General features: G+C 41.6%; 2 protein-coding genes across 2 annotated transcripts; one reads left to right on the top strand and one right to left on the bottom strand.

The window, feature by feature from the left end:
• Positions 1-2,600: 2,600 nt before the first annotated feature.
• rap1gap2a (RAP1 GTPase activating protein 2a) lies at positions 2,601-13,848 on the top strand. The gene is made up of 22 exons (XM_030776608.1): positions 2,601-2,726; positions 3,906-3,941; positions 6,326-6,358; positions 6,592-6,810; positions 7,089-7,192; positions 7,560-7,638; positions 7,847-7,900; positions 8,393-8,476; positions 8,764-8,864; positions 9,021-9,150; positions 9,434-9,589; positions 9,685-9,756; positions 9,873-9,959; positions 10,095-10,235; positions 11,119-11,268; positions 11,565-11,677; positions 11,981-12,079; positions 12,348-12,477; positions 13,026-13,164; positions 13,310-13,380; positions 13,479-13,517; positions 13,725-13,848. Exons 1-21 carry the CDS (start codon positions 2,724-2,726, stop codon positions 13,485-13,487), a joined length of 2,010 nt encoding a protein of 669 aa, XP_030632468.1. The 5' UTR covers positions 2,601-2,723; the 3' UTR covers positions 13,488-13,517; positions 13,725-13,848.
• A 1,902-nt stretch (positions 13,849-15,750) lies between these two features.
• On the bottom strand, positions 15,751-17,902 carry LOC115815575 (uncharacterized). The gene is made up of 5 exons (XM_030778538.1): positions 17,658-17,902; positions 16,944-17,297; positions 16,537-16,674; positions 16,132-16,160; positions 15,751-16,019 (listed from the first exon to the last, which is right to left on the bottom strand). Exons 1-5 carry the CDS (start codon positions 17,719-17,721, stop codon positions 15,915-15,917), a joined length of 690 nt encoding a protein of 229 aa, XP_030634398.1. The 5' UTR covers positions 17,722-17,902; the 3' UTR covers positions 15,751-15,914.
• Positions 17,903-18,295: the final 393 nt, after the last annotated feature.

The following is an 18,295-nucleotide window of genomic DNA, read 5'->3' as shown; positions in this document are numbered from 1 at the left end:
TGAGCAACTCTATCGGCTGTAACTTCCCAGGACTAAAGTTGGCAAATTTTCACTGACTTTACAGTAATGCAGGTATCCACCACGTGTTAAAAAAAAAAAAAAATTTAAAAATTGCAGATGTGCCAATACTTGACATTCAGAGTGTTGAATCTCCTCAGCCTTGTCCTGTTTCTGGAAGTGTTTAAGCCAAGGCCTCTCAGGCTAACAGTTGTCTAATGGAATCCTCCACACCTGTCCCCCCCAAACACAGACTATGGGATTTAGCTTCCATTAGCACCTGCTCTCCAGGTGCTGTTTGAGAAAAGGTACAATGTGAAAGCTTCAAACCATTGAGTCTTTGTGCATGTATGTGCATGCGTGTATATAAACAGACATATCGTTTTGCATGTGCTTGTATATTTTGTATGCAAACGTATGTTCGTTTGTTTGATCCTTCCCTTTTTCTTTTTTTTTTTTTTTTGAAGACTTACTCATAGTAGTTCCTGTTGGTGACTGTTCCCAATTTAAGCCCTCTGTCCCTCTCCGTGAGGAGAAAGAGGAAAAGGAGAGAGAGTCTGTCTGTTACTGATAAGCTGTCTGAGTTTGTAGCACAGCTGGCTACAGAGGCATTATTTAAACAGAGAGTCAAAGAGAAGTGAGAGTACAGAACTTGATATACACATTTGCACACACACACATACACACTAACACATACACACACACACGCACGCACACACACACACACACACGCACACACACACAGACCGGTAGAACAGGTTCTGGGGGTTATTCACTGGCTAGTTGAATTTGGCTGTCCTCTCTTACTACTGAGTGTTGACGCAGGACCGCTGCGCATCGGAAAGAGGTACGATATGACTGTTATCAAAAACCACTTTACTGACAGAGAGAGAAGAGCAAGGGAGGAAGAAAGATAGATAGAGAAAGAGAACTAGAGAATAAGAGAGAATGAGAAAGAAAGAGAGACAGAGAGAGATTTCTGAGATCAAACAGAGTTTATCTGTGTTGAGCTGTATAAACAGAAAAGTTTGGACTGCAACACTCACTTCTGAGTGTTGTAACATCTCTAGTTGATATGGACCCATATAGAGGCACTTGTGGCTTTTCTAGCAGTGTGTTGAACGTCAAATTGGTATATACTTAAAACTGTTTCACCTTGACGGACTGAACAGTGTTTGGATGAATCCGTTTCATGCTGAAGGGGGGAATAGAGCGTTATAATCCTTTATGTAAACACCCGCCAATATGAGAGCCTAAACGACAGACTTAGTAACTGTCAAGGATGTGTAACTGTATACTGGCCATTACAATGACAATAACTGTTAATAAAATTAGAATGCGCTTCAATGGACTGTCAAAGTTTTGCGAACACAGGTAGGTGACATAGGCAAATGTGCTTGTCAGAGCTTTTGAAAGAAAAAAATTGAAAAGAAAAAACAGCAGAACAAATGAAACAGGTTTGGGTGTGTTTTGAGAAAGAGTTGAACCCATGCTTGTGAAGAGCTGTGTTTACACTGTATTTTTCAGAGTATTTAGACAAATGTGTGCGTGCGTGCGTGTGTGTGAGTATGCGTGTACATGTGCACGTGTGTGAGTGTGCATGTGTGCATACAAGTGCGCGTGTGTGTGAGCGTGAATGTGCGTGTGCATTTGTGCATGTGCGTGCGTGTGCATGTGTGTGTGTGTGTGTACATGTGTCTGTCCGAGCCCTGGACTGTGGGACAGTGAGGGAAGCAGACTGCTTTGACCATCTGTGGGCATCAATAGGTCACAGTGGGTCAATAGTTCAGTGTTTCAGTGTAGCTGGAGTTCTGGAGCACTGTGTCTTCACCATGACTCAGACGTTTGGTGCTGTCTGATCCTCTCAATCACTGTGGGCTGGACTAGGGCCCAGATGCTGTCTGGCTTTATTTCTTTATTGACTTTCTGTTTTCATTTATTTACGACACTTCCTTCAATGCCCTTTAATCTTTCCTGCATTATGATAGGCATGAGTGCGTGGGTAATTTTTGCATTACTCCCTCTAGCATTTTGACTTAAAACTGCCTTCATTTTCATGTTTTCTTCTCACATTTGGGCTTTCTCTTGATAGTTAGAGTTACAATCCTGATCAGTGTTTTAAAATGCATCTTTTTGGACTTACTACTAAGTACAGAGAACCAGCTTGTCGACAGTTCCAGCAGCAGGGTGGCTAATCTGGAACCTGACAGTGGTGGAGTCAGCACGTTGCTAAGGGAGATAAGAGCTCTCTCCCTCCCTCTCTCTCTCTCACGCACACAGCCTTGTTGCGTTTGAAGGAACCAAGCTAATGCTAATAGGGCTAAGCTCCCTTGTCAGTCTGGTAGTCAGAGTCAGTACCCTCTGATGGCTCTGCCTACCTGAGTGGAAGCTGACTGCTGATTGGCTTCAGCATTGTCTTCACTCGCCCCTTCCCCGCTGCTGTGGTCTGACGTCTCCAAGGCTGTTTCGGCTAATGGTCCTCCTTGTAAGCTTAGCTTTGTTTACTTTATGGACTCACTGTGTAGCTTATGGATCCGTGGTGGGTTAAATATTAAGCCAATGATAACCTCCCTCTCTTTCTCCCTTGCTGGCTCCTCTACAGCTAGGCAGTCACCTTCTCTGTACACTTTGGTATGCTATAAATCTGTGGACAGAGGGGAAAATAGATTGAATGGCTATTTTAAACAAACTTAGACATTTTTGGTTCTCTGTTGTTGAGGAGCGAAATGGTGAGTTCCCAAATGGTGAGGTAAGGTGGCTATAACTTGTCCTAAGACATTGAGGGAATTTTTTTTTTGTCACTCAGTATTTAAATGTGTTTTAAATCTACTAAATCTATGACTTGCTTCGTTGGTGAAAAACATGAAAAGAGTGAATACAAAGCCACCAGTGGCTTGTTTCTGTACATAAAGGCTGTGACCGAAACAGCCATGCAACAGCATTAGGTCTGAGTATTGTATGTTCATTTAGAGCAACTGTCTCCAGTCTGCACATCTAGATGGACTCAGTAGATCTTGTTTCCCTCTGAGTGTAGCTTCTAGCTTATGAATAAACACGTTTGTATGTCACAGTTTAATATGCCTGATTTGAGAACAGACAATAAAGGATGTTCAAGAAAGAGAGGACAGAGAGAGAGAGAGAAAGAAAGAAAGAGAGAGAGAGAAAGAGAGAGAAAAATAAAGGATGTTCAAGAAAGAGAGGAGAGAGAAAGAGAGAGGGAGAGAGAGAGATGAAAGAAAAGTTCCACTAGACAAGAAGTAGCTTTTATAAATGACTTGCTATGAGTTGTTTTGTTCTTCTCAGAAACTGTGTGGGGTGGCCTCAGTTATCTGTGTTTTTCTGCGTGGGTGTGAAAGGGTGTAGGGCTCTCTCTCTCTCTCGCTCTCTGTCTGTTGCGTGAACTGAACTCAGCAGGGCTCAGTGTATAGCCATCTGTTCTAACATGTGAAAGCTCTTGGTATTTGATCAAGATTGAGTGCTTTTCACATGCACATGTAATGCCAACAATAAGGATCCCTGTGTCTCCCTATTTTTCAAAAACCCTTCAATCTTTTATTATAATTATTTTTGTTTCATGATTCCCCCTTTTGTTATTCTTATGAGACATGATTGAGGACAGGTCTTTTCTGATGTGAACATGTGGTTGACAGGTTCAAACATAAGATATCAACATTATTATTAGGGAAAACACACCAAGTCTGCATGATCACGTGCTTGACACTCATACAACAAAGAAACCATAGAAACCATAGAGTTGTCTAATGTAAAGGGCAAACAAAACTGGGTTTATTCTTTTTTTGCGCAGCCTAAAACCATTAATTTTCTGGGAGAACAATGACAGCTTCTTTGGATATTGTGTGCTTTTCTGAGCTAATCTTTTTTCTCCCTTCTTTTTTTTCTTATTTCAGTCTGCTGAGTTTTTTGACATGCTGGAGAGGATGCAGGTAAGAATTTGAGATTATGATGTCTCTGCTTCCAGCATTCACGAGAGATGTTGTTCAGAGAGACTGGAAGGTTTCCTCATTTCCCATGATTTTCTTTTGAATGTGTCACGAAAGCAGCAGAAAGGGTGATTATGTTCGCCCTTGAGCGAGGAGGAGTCTGGAGTGCTATTTCTCTGTTGTTGGGAGACCACAGGGGCCAATCTTTGGCCCCAGTTGAATAATTGTTGCGCTAGCTGGAATGAACTGGCTGTTTTCAAAGGCAATTGATTTTCTCCACTACTTTTCACCGCAGTGAGTTTTAGAAGCAGTTGGGGGGGGGTGGTGGTGGTGGAGACTTTGGGAATGGTGATAGGCCCAGTGTACGTTGTGTACCAGAATAGCACATGGTACATGAGCAATATCATGAAGGAGCTGGATACTGCAGATCAATACCACCACCCCTCACCCCAACCATCTCACTGCTGTGAGAAAATAACAGTTGACCAATCAGATGTCACTGAGTTAGGCGTCCTCCGTTCCTGAGTCCTGTATGTGGAGTCAGTCAGGCATGAGGCTGACATGTGACTAGGAGAGCAAGACACTGAAAGAACAATGCTTAGCCTCAAATGGATAATCGTACAGTCCATTTCATATCAATACAGAAGGGCATTAAGAGAGAATTCAGCCCAAGGTAGACCAGGGAGTCTCTTTCACCATATCCAGAGCCCAGTCTGAGAGAGAGCCTCTTGTTCACTGGGATAACCAAGCTGACATCCTTGGCATCAACTCTGTGATGAATGAGATTTCAGTGAGGGCTTTAGCAGTCTCTTAGTTTGTTAAATGTTCTTACACTACTAAGAATGCCTTCACCAAAATGTCGGTTCTTGGTTCAAGTAACTCAACTCAAATCTATATTCACTCTTATTTATGTAGTAATGGTGAGTAGTTACTGTTTGTAAAAGGTTTCTTTTTTTTTTTTTTTTTTTTATAAGCCCGCCACCACCCCTCCAACATGGGAGTCACATCATACTTTTCTCTATCTTTTTTTTTTTTTTTTTCTCTTGTTTCTTCTTATAAATTTTATTGTGTACAGAGGAGACAGGTGGACAGGCAAACGAACAAACATGCAGACAGACAGGTGACATACTGTAGAATGACAGACAGCCTGGTGAACAGGTAGACAAGGAGACAGACAGAAGGACAAAATCAATGAAAGGTAATAAGGGAGTGAGGGAAAAAGAAGAAAAGTAAAAAAAACAAACAAACAAAAAAAAAAAAAAAAAACAAACAAACAAAAAAACACCTATACGTGGGACAAGACAAAGGACTGAAGCTGTGATGGGGGAAGCAACGCCAATAATTATAATATGGAAACAGTAATAATAATAGTAACAACATTGATGACCATAATACTAATAAGGATAACAACAATACTGACAATAATACTAGTACTACAGTTACTACTACTGCTAATAACAATAATAGTGATAGTTTCTTTGAAGTATGCGTGTGTGTGTGTGTGGGGGGGGGGGGGGGGTTAGCTAGCAGGCAAATTCAGTGAATCTATGAAAGGGGCCCAGATTTTTTGAAAGTATAAGTTTTTGTGTTGGAATGAAATTCTTTCCATGGATTTGTAAAAGGTTTCTGCTGTTCACTTGTCTCCCCGTTTTACTCTCTTACTGCACACCTGGCTTACTCCAGATCCCCAAAGCTGAGGAAACTAAAAAACACAAGGTCTGGACAGGTCACCTGTGGTAAACGTCATCATGTCAGGGCTGTGTGTGTGTGTGCGTGCATTTGTGTTCATCTTTACTGTGGAGGTGCTTGTCATTAAAACAATATATCGTTTCACAGTGCTACTCTGTTCTCTCGTGATCATTTGTCATCTCCTGCAGCCCTTCATTGTGTCCGCTTACTCTGTAAACCCTTAAATAACCATTCGATTCATTCCCAAAGCCTTCTGTCTTTCTTTGGACAGCTTACCTTGCATCTCGTTACACCGCATTGTAATTCTGTTTGCATAGTTTGCTATAAATCCATTAACAATAGTATGGGTATTAGTGGCAATTGAACCGTGCTTGACTTTTCAGCACATAGATCCATTTATTTACAATTCAACTGATCAGCAGGGTTTCCAGAGTTACAGAGAACAGCACATGAGCTTCACTGTGCTCTGATATCTGAGATTGTCTTTTTATTTGGTATTGTTCAGAATGCTTTTATTTTGTTATTATAATCACTCTTATTGTTGTTGAATCATTTGTGTTATTGTTTCTGTTCTGTTGTAAAGCTCTTTTTTTCCCCCAGTGTGTCCATTGCTGCTAATGATGTTGCAATTTTTAGTTAGTTCTCTTTGGTCGGGATCCTAGTGCGTTGACTTACGACTGTCTCTTTATCGCCAACAGGACGATTACATCCCTTACCCCAGGATTGAGGATGTGAGTTAACTTTAAAAAGCAGTCTTGTGCACAAACAAACACACACACACTCACAAATGTGCTTTTATGTCTACACAAATAAAACAAATTGCTTTATCTATTTCTTGATCATTTCATTCTCGCTGACGTTTTTCTACTGAGTTTTCGGTGATTTCCTACAATGTCATTGTCGGTTTCTTGAGGAGGACGAAAAATCAAACCATATCCCCTATGCACTTTATACTCGTTTCTAGGTGCTGGAGAAAGGGGGTCCATATCCGCAGGTGATTCTGCCACAGTTCGGGGGTTATTGGATCGAGGATGCCGAAGCCCCGGTGGGCACACCCACCTCTTCGGACAGCAGCTTCTGTGAGGAGGACGACGGAGAGGGCATGAGTCCAGGAGGAGGATTCGGCTATCGTCTGGAGTGCAACAGCACGGCGCGGGCCTACCGCAAGCACTTCTTAGGCAGGGTGAGCCATTTTTTTTTTCCTCTCCCTTTTTTTATTTTCTGCTGCGTCATTCAACTCAGGTAAGTCACGACTGTTTCAGCTACTCTTCCTCACGCTGCTGTATCTCTGTTTTAATTTTCCCCATCCCCGTTTCTCTTCAGGCAAGTTGACACAGACAATCTGAAATTCAAGAGTTATAGTCACACACTATCAACAGCACTTTAGGCTTTTGAAAATTTAAACTCACTCACTCTTCCCCCCCTCTTTCTCTCCCCTTTCCCTCTCTCTCTCTCTTTCAGGAGCACCTGAACTATTATTGTACGGGCAGCAGTCTGGGGAACCTGGTTATGTCCCTGAAGCATGAGGAGGCAGAGGGCCAGGAGTTTCTCCGCATTATGCTGAGGTACCTCATAAACCGCCTCATGCAACACTCAGAGCCACTCCTGCTCCCCTCTGTCACTCTGGCACGGCCCTCTGCATGAGCACTGTCAACCGTCGCTGTCAGTTTTCGCTACTGGGCCAATTTTACATACACCTGGCCGACGTTGAGTACCACCAAGTCAAAGCTAACAGTGAGCTCGCAGGATTGGAGAATAACGAAACCACCACGGCTAACTGACTTTTTCCATTAATGTGTGACAAATATACTCTACACTGAGAAATGTTGTATGGTGTTCCAGTGCCCATACAATGGATGAATAATGGATGAGGCGAGGGAGTCCTGTTTGGCACATGTGAATGGGTGTAAATGCACTTCTGTCGTTTCTCAGGTCGAAGATGAAGACACTCCATGACAGGATCTCACTGGCAGGACTTGGTCAGCTTCCCAGCGTTCCTCAAATAGCCAAGGTCTGTCTGATCACCTCAAAACCCGTGGCACGTTCAGACGGTTTTTACCTCGTCCGAAATCCAACACAAACTTCAGTCAGAGTTTTTCAAAATGTACCCATCTCTAGTTATGATAGCTCTTTGATAAACTAACTAAATTAGCTGAGTCATTGAGTCTTGATGACTGTGGATGGAATTCACTGTGGCTTCTGTTCCCTGTGTGTTTAAGGTGCTGTGTGAAGATGCTACTGGTCTAAAGTTCAACCCAGTCCTGTACCCCAGGGTGAGTGAGAGTCTGTGCCATGACTCACACCAGGCCTCTGTGATCCCCTTTGACCCTTTCAGATGGAGACACTCACATTACCATATATCTGAAAAGGACCCAGGCTTAATCCTTATTTTGAGAAAGGGTTACCATGCTAACATGTGGTCACTGGGCTTTGACTTTCCGTGCGGCAGAATAAGCTTGTCTGAAATGGATGCGAACGCAAATGGCAACCGTCTCTGCTCCGTTCTCCTCTGAACACGGTCGGGGGTCATTTGGATTACAAGTCCGTTTTTGTCGCTTTGCCCTGCGATCCATCTGTTGTGGCTGTCTCAGCAGAGTGTGTCTGAAATGGCCTGGATCGTCCCAGGGCTTATTTGGTCTCTGAGCCATGGCAAATATGAGTGGCTTTTTGAATTATGGAACAGTTTTGACACACATATGTTCTTCCTCCTCAGGCTATGACGCTGACTCTCTTTTTTTTTCTCTCTCTCTCTCTCTCTCTTCCAGGGTTCGCAGCTGATAGTCAGCTACGATGAACATGAGGTGAACAACACTTTCAAGTTCGGAGTCATCTATCAAAAGTTTGGCCAGGTGAGTGTGCCAGACCAAAAACTTTTTCTAAGCAATTCTTAAATTTTTTCAAGAAAACGCCAAAGCTGAGTAATACAGGTTTTCTTTACGAGAGGAAATGCTCATATTTCTGTGCCGATTTTTTTTTTTTTTTTTCGGTTTCCATTTCAGTTACGTAACTGTTTTTTTTTTGTTGTTTTTTTTTTAATGATTCTATCAGTATGAAGAACTCAAGGGCTGAGATTCTACTGCAGTTTAGTACTTGGCTCTCAACTCTCTCCTTTCTCTTCTCTCGCTTTCTGTGTTAGACATCAGAAGAAGAGCTGTTTGGGAACAACGAGGAGACACCAGCTTTCACAGAATTCCTCAGTATACTGGGAGAGAACATTGACCTACAAGACTTCAAAGGGTGAGAGAGAGAGAGATAGAGAGCAGAGAAGAACTCTCATTATAACACGCAGGCAACTAAATAAACTTTACACAATGAAAACGGACATATAGACCTCTCCTTTTTTTCTAACGCCTATACCAAACATACAGATCTGTTTTGACATTCTGCGTTCAGGTTTCGAGGTGGGCTGGACGTCTCTCATGGTCAGACTGGTTCCCAGTCTGTCTACACGGTTTTCCGTCAGAGAGAAATCATGTTTCACGTCTCCACTAAGCTACCTTTCACTGACGGAGACGTCCAGCAGGTAGAAATCCTCCGGCAGTATGACCTTCTCCATAATCTCTACCTTTCATCCCTGCTTGCTGTTTAAACAGTTCTCTTGTCAATGATTTGATATATTGTGCAGCAATTTTTATAGCGAGGTTAAAGATTAAACTTTTGATAAAACCAGTGACATAGTCAGTGATTGGTGCTAGACATCATTGTCACCAATCAACAGACATGTTGTCAGCTATCTGCAAGCTAATTGTTTCAAAATGGGCTAATGCCAATATTGAATCCATCTCCTTCTATTTTATCCCTCTTAGCTACAGAGAAAAAGACATATTGGGAACGATATTGTGGCTGTAGTCTTCCAGGAAGAGCCCACGCCGTTTGTGCCAGACATGATTGCCTCCAACTTCCTCCATGCTTACGTTCTGGTTCAGCCAGAAAACCCCTGTACTGAACACACAACATACAAGGTACATGGACTAAGGGGCAGAGGATGCATGCAAATACGAATGAATCCCATTGCTTCCCTCAGAAATTAACCTGTGCTGTTGATTGGCCTGCACAGGTGTCTGTCACTGCTCGAGAAGATGTGCCACCCTTTGGCCCGCCTCTTCCAAATCCTGCTGTGTTCAAGAAGGTGAGGGAGAAAGAGAGACTAAGAACTGTAATGTTTTCTTCCCATCTCCATGCAAACACGGGAAGAAAAAAAAAGTTGTTGATGATTGTGAAACTGATAAGAGTGATTTCCTGCAGGGGCCCGAGTTCCGGGACTACCTGCTGACAAAACTGATCAATGCAGAGAACGCTTGTTACAAGTCTGACAAATTTGCCAAGCTTGAGGTGAGAAGAAGAGGGAGCTTTGGGGGGGGGGGTCATCACAGAGTGGAGGAGGGGAGTGTGTCATTTGCTTTTTCTGTTAAAACAGAGGAAGTCTGATGATAGCTGTGAATTTGTCTCTCTCTCTCTGTGTGTCAGGAGAGGACACGGGCAGCACTATTAGATAACCTTCATGATGAACTGCACAGACAGACGCAAGCCACTCTGGGACTAGGCTCCGTCACAGACGAGGACAAGCTGGAAAATGGAGGCCATGGGGGACTGCTGGAGTCCTTCAAGGTGAGTTTCTGAGGGGGTGTGTGTGTGTCCACGTGTTATGTCTGAGCCTCACTCTCTCGCTACATGCCTCTCACACTCTCCCGATGACACCTTTCCCCTCACGGCAGCAGTCCGTTCACCTCCCTCACTCTCGCTCGTTTTTACCTCCTCCCTTCTGCTTGTCCCATGTCTTTCACTTCTCCTCTCCTCTTTTTCCACTTTATCTGACTGTGTGTTGTGTCCCTGTTTGCAGGCAGTGTGGAGGAATGTGTTCAGTACCCAGTACTCATCCAGCGGCGCTGCGGTGCTGATCTGCGCACTAGCTGTTACTGTTTACTACCATATTCAGCAGCTGTAGATACCTGGAAAAAAATATTAAACACTCCTAAATCATCTGATATGCAGTTTGTTGTTACTGATAATTGTTTGTTTGTTTGTGTACTTTTATATCAACAAATTTTTAGTAACATTTTTATAAAGACATCCATTATGGTCCATTGTAGAAGAGACTTATAAATTCCTTCTCAGTTTTCGCTAAGCACACTTCATATGAATTTTTGTCAATAAAGATTTTTTTTATCATGAGAGCAGTGGTAAAAGTTTTTTGTTTTTTTCCTTTTCATGTCAACGTTTCTCGCTGACTAACACATGGCGCCCTCTGCTGGATAATCATACTAATTTCTGTAACGACTCGCTCCGTCCTATAATTATGAGGCTAGAACTCGGGGTTATAAACTACCGCAGAATGACTGCTCTTTCCTCTACACTCCCCACAAAGAGATGAGCCCTTACTAACATTTATACCAGCTGTTTTTTCATCGTCACTGCTTTTTATCGGTTCATTGTTTTCCTACCATTTTCAACATTAACACCCCCCCCTTTCTATCTCCTCCGTACATCTCAGAGGGCTATGAGAGTGCGGAGTCACTCCATGGAGACCATGGTGGGCTCTCATCGGCACCGCAGCCCTGGTGTGGGAGGGGGCGTCCCAGCCAGTCTGAGCGGTGGCGGGCTACCGCAGAGCAGCGCAGAGTGCACGAAGAGCACCTTCACGGTGAGAGATCCCGACAAGGGCGAAAAAAAAGAGAGAGATAGGCAAAATTAGTTTTGCTCTCTCCCCATAATGTATTTGCGCTTAGCTCCAATGTCTACAGATACTTCTCTTCGATAGAAAAAATTATTCATTCAATTTTTTCTCTCAACCCTTTATGCTGCTACTACTACTTTAACAACGCGTTAATTTTGCGTTGCTAATCTGAAGGTTTTGTATGTGTCTGTAGCACATCTGCATGTATGTAGTGCTCAGTCTATCAACACTCGTGTATATTAAGTACATTTGTGCTGTTTTAGCCTCCAGTACTGTCGGCTAAGTCTCCTTTAAAGAGCCCAGTGAAGAGGCGCTCAGGCCTGTTTCCCAGACTGCACTCCAGCACAGAGAGTCCGTCTGAACGACAGACCCGCAGGTACCTCTTTCACACACACATTCTCTCTCTTCAGACCACATATTCGGGTCAAACTAGCATCTGTCTGGTTACGCAGTTACTCCATGTAAGTAATGCAGTGACTACTATTTGCAGCAGAGGTGCAAGTGTTTTTAAGTACGCTTCACTTACATGGGAAGCTCTAGCGTTGGTTTAATTAATGCTGGCGCTGTACTTCTTAGTTAAATTAAGAAACAGCAACTAACGTCCCGTTCTTTCTTGTAGGCACCGTCTGATGAAGTTTCGCTGTACTTGCATATAAATTAATCGTCTTTATTGTTTCAGTGACCAAAGGACCCCGGACGTGTGCCCTCACTCGCAGGAAGTAAAATCAGAAACGTCGTCTAATCCCAGTTCCCCTGAGATATGCCCAAACAAGGAGAAGTAAGAAAGTTTTATATCCCTTTGAAAGTCCAGGAGACGTTAAAATTAATTTAACCAGTCTCAGAACTATGCTAAATCCGTAGTTACTTCTTCGATACTTAAGATTATGCTACATCTCACATCAGATTAATCTAGTGGTCGTCATTTTGGCGGATACAGAGCAGGCAAATACTACGTAGTGTGAATTCAAAGAGCGACAACCTTCCACCGTGAGAATCTCCTGCTGTGATGCCGACTTGGACTAACTGTCTAATCCTCCCGTTTGCAGGCCTTTCATGAAGCTAAAGGACGGCAGTAGCGGCAGCAGCAGTAGACCCAACATCTCCCGCTCTTCCTCCAGTACTAGCAGTTTCAGTAGCACCGCTGGGGAAGGAGAGGCGCTCGAGGAGCTCGATACAGTGCGTCATAACACCCCGAATCCCACACACCGGAAGGCAGAGCGAGGGACAGGATAGATCAGTCATTTATTCGAAGTAGTTTTTAGTGGTTTTAGCTCATTTACTTTCACAGTGGAGTGTTCTATGATTGGCTTATGTTGCAGTAAAAGTTACAGTTTGATAATTGAGCTTTAGTAATGATTTTTAAGTTTCATGTCTTGAACTGCCATGTGAGCCAAGTTATGAATCAGTATGAATGATTGTAGTTGCTTATGGAGAGGGGTTTTTTTTAAGTGTGTCTCTAAAAGAAATCTCATCTGGGCATTAATTAAGTAGTGTAATTGCTTTGAATATTATGACATGTTTGGGCCAAAAATGGAACTCTAATGCAAAAGCTAACCTCTGGCTGAAGTTATAAAGATTCAGAACCAGCAATTATGTAATTAATCCTGCAGCAGCCACAGAGGGGTTGATGGCACAATTAGGGCTTAATAGCTCATTTAGCAGTAGGGTGATACAGCTGGAGAAAGTGAAGTGACAGGCTCATTGGTTTCTCCTGTCTTCCCCAGGGTGGTCACCCGAGCACAGCCTCCTCCTCTGCATTCAGCCCTTCTCTCAGTGTGGACAGCCAGGGATCTGGAACTCCTCTCATTATGAGTCGCAGTCCCACAGGTACCAGCAAAACTAATCATCTTCTCTCTCCAACAGGCTAATCATGTTTGATCTCTCTCTCTCTCTCTCCTTTTAATGATACCACACAAGTATTGACGATTAGTCTGACTCTGTCTGTATTTTTTCTGTATGTTTTTTGTTTGTTTGTTTGTTTGTTTTTGTTGTCTGGATGAACCCTAAGACGTGAAAAGTAAAACGTCACCCAGGTCAAACTTGAAGTTCCGCTTTGACAAACTCAGTCACTCCACAACAGTAAGTAGTTCCATGCACACAACCTCTCATTAATTAGAGGAAAGAAATTGAAAAAAAAAGTCAATCTGCATATTAACTGGAGATCTGCTTTGGACCAGGGTCACTAGGATAGACAAATGCTGCTGCTTGGATAAAAGGTATTCTTCTCTCTAGTTCTGTTTTCTTTCCTTTTTTTTTACCCTGTTCAGTGATCTTGCTGTGAGCATGTGCCTTTAGTTGTCTTGTCTGAGTTCTCCTTTCAGTGTTCTCCTCTCTTTGTGTAACTAACAACAGGGGTTCTGTCAAACGAATTACTTAAAAGCACTGTCTTTTTTTTTTTTTTCTTTCTTTTTTTTTACCTCTAGGCGGTGAAGATGTATAGATCCCGAGACTTGCTCTGAGGAAGGAGAAGGGACCACTGGCTTTAAACAATGCACTTGTCGTCAAAAATACATCTGCTGGGCAAATTTCACATTTTCAAGACTGAACCAAATGGATTGTAGCCCAGGAAAAAGCTCATAGTTTGATGCCAGGGATACATGGAAATTACACACAGTCTTAATGGAAACAGGTCAAAAAGTCACATTCATTGTGATTTTAACCCCTGTTTTACATCTTTTAAAAAAAATCATAACAAACAAACAAAAAACCCCAGTTATACCTTGCAGCTCATCTTGAGCTGAAAAATAAAAAAAGACCTTAAAAACAGCTTAGTGAACCTTTTACACTGGTTATCAAAATCTACACATATTTAGTAGCCCACCGATATTTTCAGAAACGTATCATACACGTGAAATGGAGCTTTTGGTTACGACGTCTGACTTGTGTCCACAGTAAATTGATATATTTAGATATTTAAGGCCATCATATGCCGTGACCCAGGTAGTGAACGAAAACTAAAGCTGCTGTTTACCCATTAGCAGAGTAGCAAGGAAGCGTGTTTTTAAAGTACCAAAGTACAGTACGGAAACAGAGATTTTGTCATGTTGGCAGCAGATTTTTTTTTTTCTTCCTTTTGCCTTTACAGTATATGTATGTTGGCAGACGTTTAGGATGCTGGTTTCCATTTTTAGCTTAAATGATCTGTTCTGAAAAATGGGAAGGATGTAAAAAGGGGAAATAGATATGGGGCTTTCTGCAGCTTTCCGTCTGTCACTTATCAGCTGTTATTCCCCTGATGGGCTCACCATAAAGTCAGTTGTCTCTAAATGGGGAGAGGGACGACCTTTACCATATGGTTACATGTATGACATTACTTTCTCACTAGTTGTTCGTATACTGGTATTATGTAATTGGAGTATAGTTACCATACTTCGCAGAGGCAGTGTAAGGTTTTTTGTTCAGATTTAACCGCAAAAGAATAAGTACACTTTCAGACCGATTAACAGTACAACTTGCATACCTTTCAAAAGTGAAACAAGTAATGTCCTGAGTAATCTATAACTGTGCAAAAAATGTGGAATTCACCCTGACGTCTTTAAAAACTGCTACGTAATGAAATGTGAAGTGAAAAAATGATGATGGGGTATCTTGGAAGACGTAGACTGTGGCACATGGAAACAACAAACGGTTGACCTCACAAATTGAAAACTCTGTTTGTGTTGTAGATTTGCCAAAAAGACACTCTTAATATCTCTTTTACATATATCAAATTTATTTTTCAGAAACAAAAACTGAGGGCAGATACACACTGAAGTAAAATTGGCTTTTTTCTGGCATAGGACTGAGTGAAATGCACTATTTGTAGAACTTGGGTGAATAAGTGAACATCCATAGTCATGTATGATTTCTGATTTCCATTCCTAACCATTTTTTTCCTTCTTTTTTTCTATTTGAATTTGTGGTGCACAATGACCAGGGCATTTGACTGAACAGAATGTTCTTGTTAATAATGAGGAATTTTGTTTGATAGACAAAGGTTTTGAAGTACTCCTTCAACAAGATATTGTTTATATAAAGACATAATTTATTGCTTTTAAGATTTGTGTTGATGTCATGTATAATATAATTTGCAGAGTATGTTTAAAAAGCTGAATAACTGAAGATAATTTAAAAGAACACACGTGTATATGTATATTTGGTTATGTAATGTGCCATTAAGAATTTATTATGAAATAAAATGTTGTATTTTGTGTCATCTTGCACCTCTATGTATCCAAGATTGCAAATTTACCCCTGCTGAAAATCTCTAAAAATCTCAGCCTTGCTCAAAGGCACATAGTTATTTATGCATCGGATGATTATGTCAGTTGCAAATATGAAATATTTGTACAGCAGTGTTACATTATTTTGTAGGAGAAATGAACACCCAGAGAGATCTGTAACTAAACACAAGAACACACAGACCTGAAAAACAATAAACTTCTAAACGAAGGAAACTTGTTGATTACAAATAAGAATTATACTTTAAGTCAAAATTATAGTTTTATTTAAAGTACTTCGGCTGATTCATCATTGCTTCATCGGTCCACAAAAGAGGCTCAGTGGTATTTTTGTAAATTGTTCATAACATGTAAAACAGGAGCTGAAACAGCGATTGACTTTTCCAGGCAGTATCAGGAGAACTGGAGAGAAGAGTAAACGGTTGGCTGTGTCGGTTCTCGCTTGGGACTGAAATTGTGCTGTTTCGGACGACCCACAGCCAGGGCCGCATAGACCACCTACAGAAATCAACGAACAGAGGGAAGAAACAGAAATGTATCAATTTTTATTATGAAATGAAACTATGAAAAAAAAAAAAGTTGTGCTTTCCAGAGAATACACAGAACTTACCAGGTTTTGTGGTTCAGGCAAAGGGTTGGCTAAAATTGAATTAAAAAAAAAAAAAAGTCAGTAAGGAGCATTTGAGACACAAGCCAGGCATGATAAAACAGTTCAGTTTTAATCACTAGGTTGTCTAAAGAACAGGTTGCCACATGACGTTAGCACAGCTGCATGGATTTGGAAATGAATCTACTCTTAAAATATTCATAGGAAATCCATCATGCCGTAGCAAATATAGCAATACATCCAAAAAAGACATATTACTGATAACACTATTAAACAAGATTATAGTTATCATTATATCCAGTTGTCTGTATTGCTGCAGCTATTATGCATGTTGCATATTTTTTGTTATGTTGCACATGATGTGTTTTTTGAGGATGTAAAACTGTGTGTCATTGCCCAGATCCTTACGGGTATTGTAAGAGCGAGGGGGGACCTGGGGCGGTTTGTCAGACAAGCAGCAGGCCAGCACCAAAGCCAGAGGAAAACACAGAGAAGCACCAAAACACACCAAGATCCTGTGAGACACTTTTCTCTGGGAGCCGACAGCTACCCACACACACACACACACATGTACACACACAGGCACGTATATACAGAGAGAGAGAGAGAGAGAGAGAGAAAGGACAACACTGGGTTACCTCTGGACCTGTGGGCAAAATATTTATAATAATATCTTGAGTTTGGTAAATATCAGAACATCTAGAAAGTGAAGTTGCTTTCTACGAACACATATATATCCTACAAGGGTTTGAAGAGGGTTTGAAAACTCAAACAATGGCACATAGCGATATCAATATCAGACAAACTTTAGTTACCTTCAGTTACATTGATGTATGTCACATTGACATATGTCACATGTCCAAGACTATTGGTGCCATCTGGCCATCTTATTTCACACATATACGACCCAGACTCTGACTGGCTGATGTTTTGAAAGCTGACCAGTAAGCTTGTCTGGCTGGGGGTCCGGGTTATGTTAGACAGAACCCGTCTGGAAGAAGCAGTTATTATGGTATGGGATCCTTCTTCTGACCGCACCCATCCACCACTCCACTTGTCTGCCCCACAGTGCCGTACATCACATGACAGTGAAACACTACCCCCACTTGGCACAGAGAGGGAACTGCGCCTTGCAATGACAGCTTTTGTGCAGTTTTCAGAGACACAGCCTGACAGGGAGAAAAATAGAAAGCAGATTTTAAAGTAGATTGTAAGGTGACATTTAAGTGTCAAACGATAGCATAAAAACATTTAAGCAATAAAATGAGGTTATCAAAACATTCATTAAATATCTACTCTGATTAATGAAAACATTGGTGATCTGCCTTGACAGAGAGAGGAAATCCATCATTGCAGTTCAAACCGAAACTTGCTTTCATGCAAATAATCAGTTGCATTTACAGAGCTTTATTTATTTCACTGAAGAGCTACCTAAACATGATATGAGTACAACACTGGAAAACCACACTGGCAATAACTACTGATAGCACAGCATTAAACATACCATTCCACTTACATAGCAAACTCACCATAGTGACTGAAAAAATTTGAGATAAAAGTGAGAAACAGACACCGATGAACAACTATGTCCATTGTACGATGTCAATATGTTCAGTGTTTCCAATCAGTGACTCTCTCTCTCTCTTAGGTCACCAAAAAGAGCCTAGGTTTGATCCATTTTCATACCTTCTCATTATTTTCAATATATTGTTCGAAAGAACAGCTCTGCGCTTGGCTTCTGCTGAGAATCCATTGTGTTTATGGGAAACAAGGAAGGAAGCGAACACTCTCACCTCCCCATGAAGATGGAAAAAAAGTTCACATCCTTTCCTGTAAGCAGTTGAGCACATTTAAAAAGCACTATTGTTAAGTGCATTCCACCATTTTCACCAATGGATTTCATCAATTACTGTTTAAATTTAAAAAAACGTCATGGTTACATTCAAAGGCCATTCTACATTCTGTGAATGCCTGTGTTTTAGTACGAAACACTGTGAAAGTTACAGTGGCTATGATGACTACTCAAATGTCTTGATACCTCTCAGGCATAATCCCACCCCTGGATAATAATCTGGTTATAACCTCAAAACTCTTTGTAGGAGTTAAAGTGTCTGGATATTGCAACCACTGATAACTGAATAACAACCATGGCAGGTGACTGAAACAT

The sequence above is a fragment of the Chanos chanos genome, chromosome 6 (assembly GCF_902362185.1).
Source record: "Chanos chanos chromosome 6, fChaCha1.1, whole genome shotgun sequence".
NCBI lineage: Eukaryota > Metazoa > Chordata > Actinopteri > Gonorynchiformes > Chanidae > Chanos > Chanos chanos.
The sequence above is the reverse complement of the archived record's forward strand: the minus strand, read 5'-3'. Positions and strand labels throughout refer to the sequence as shown.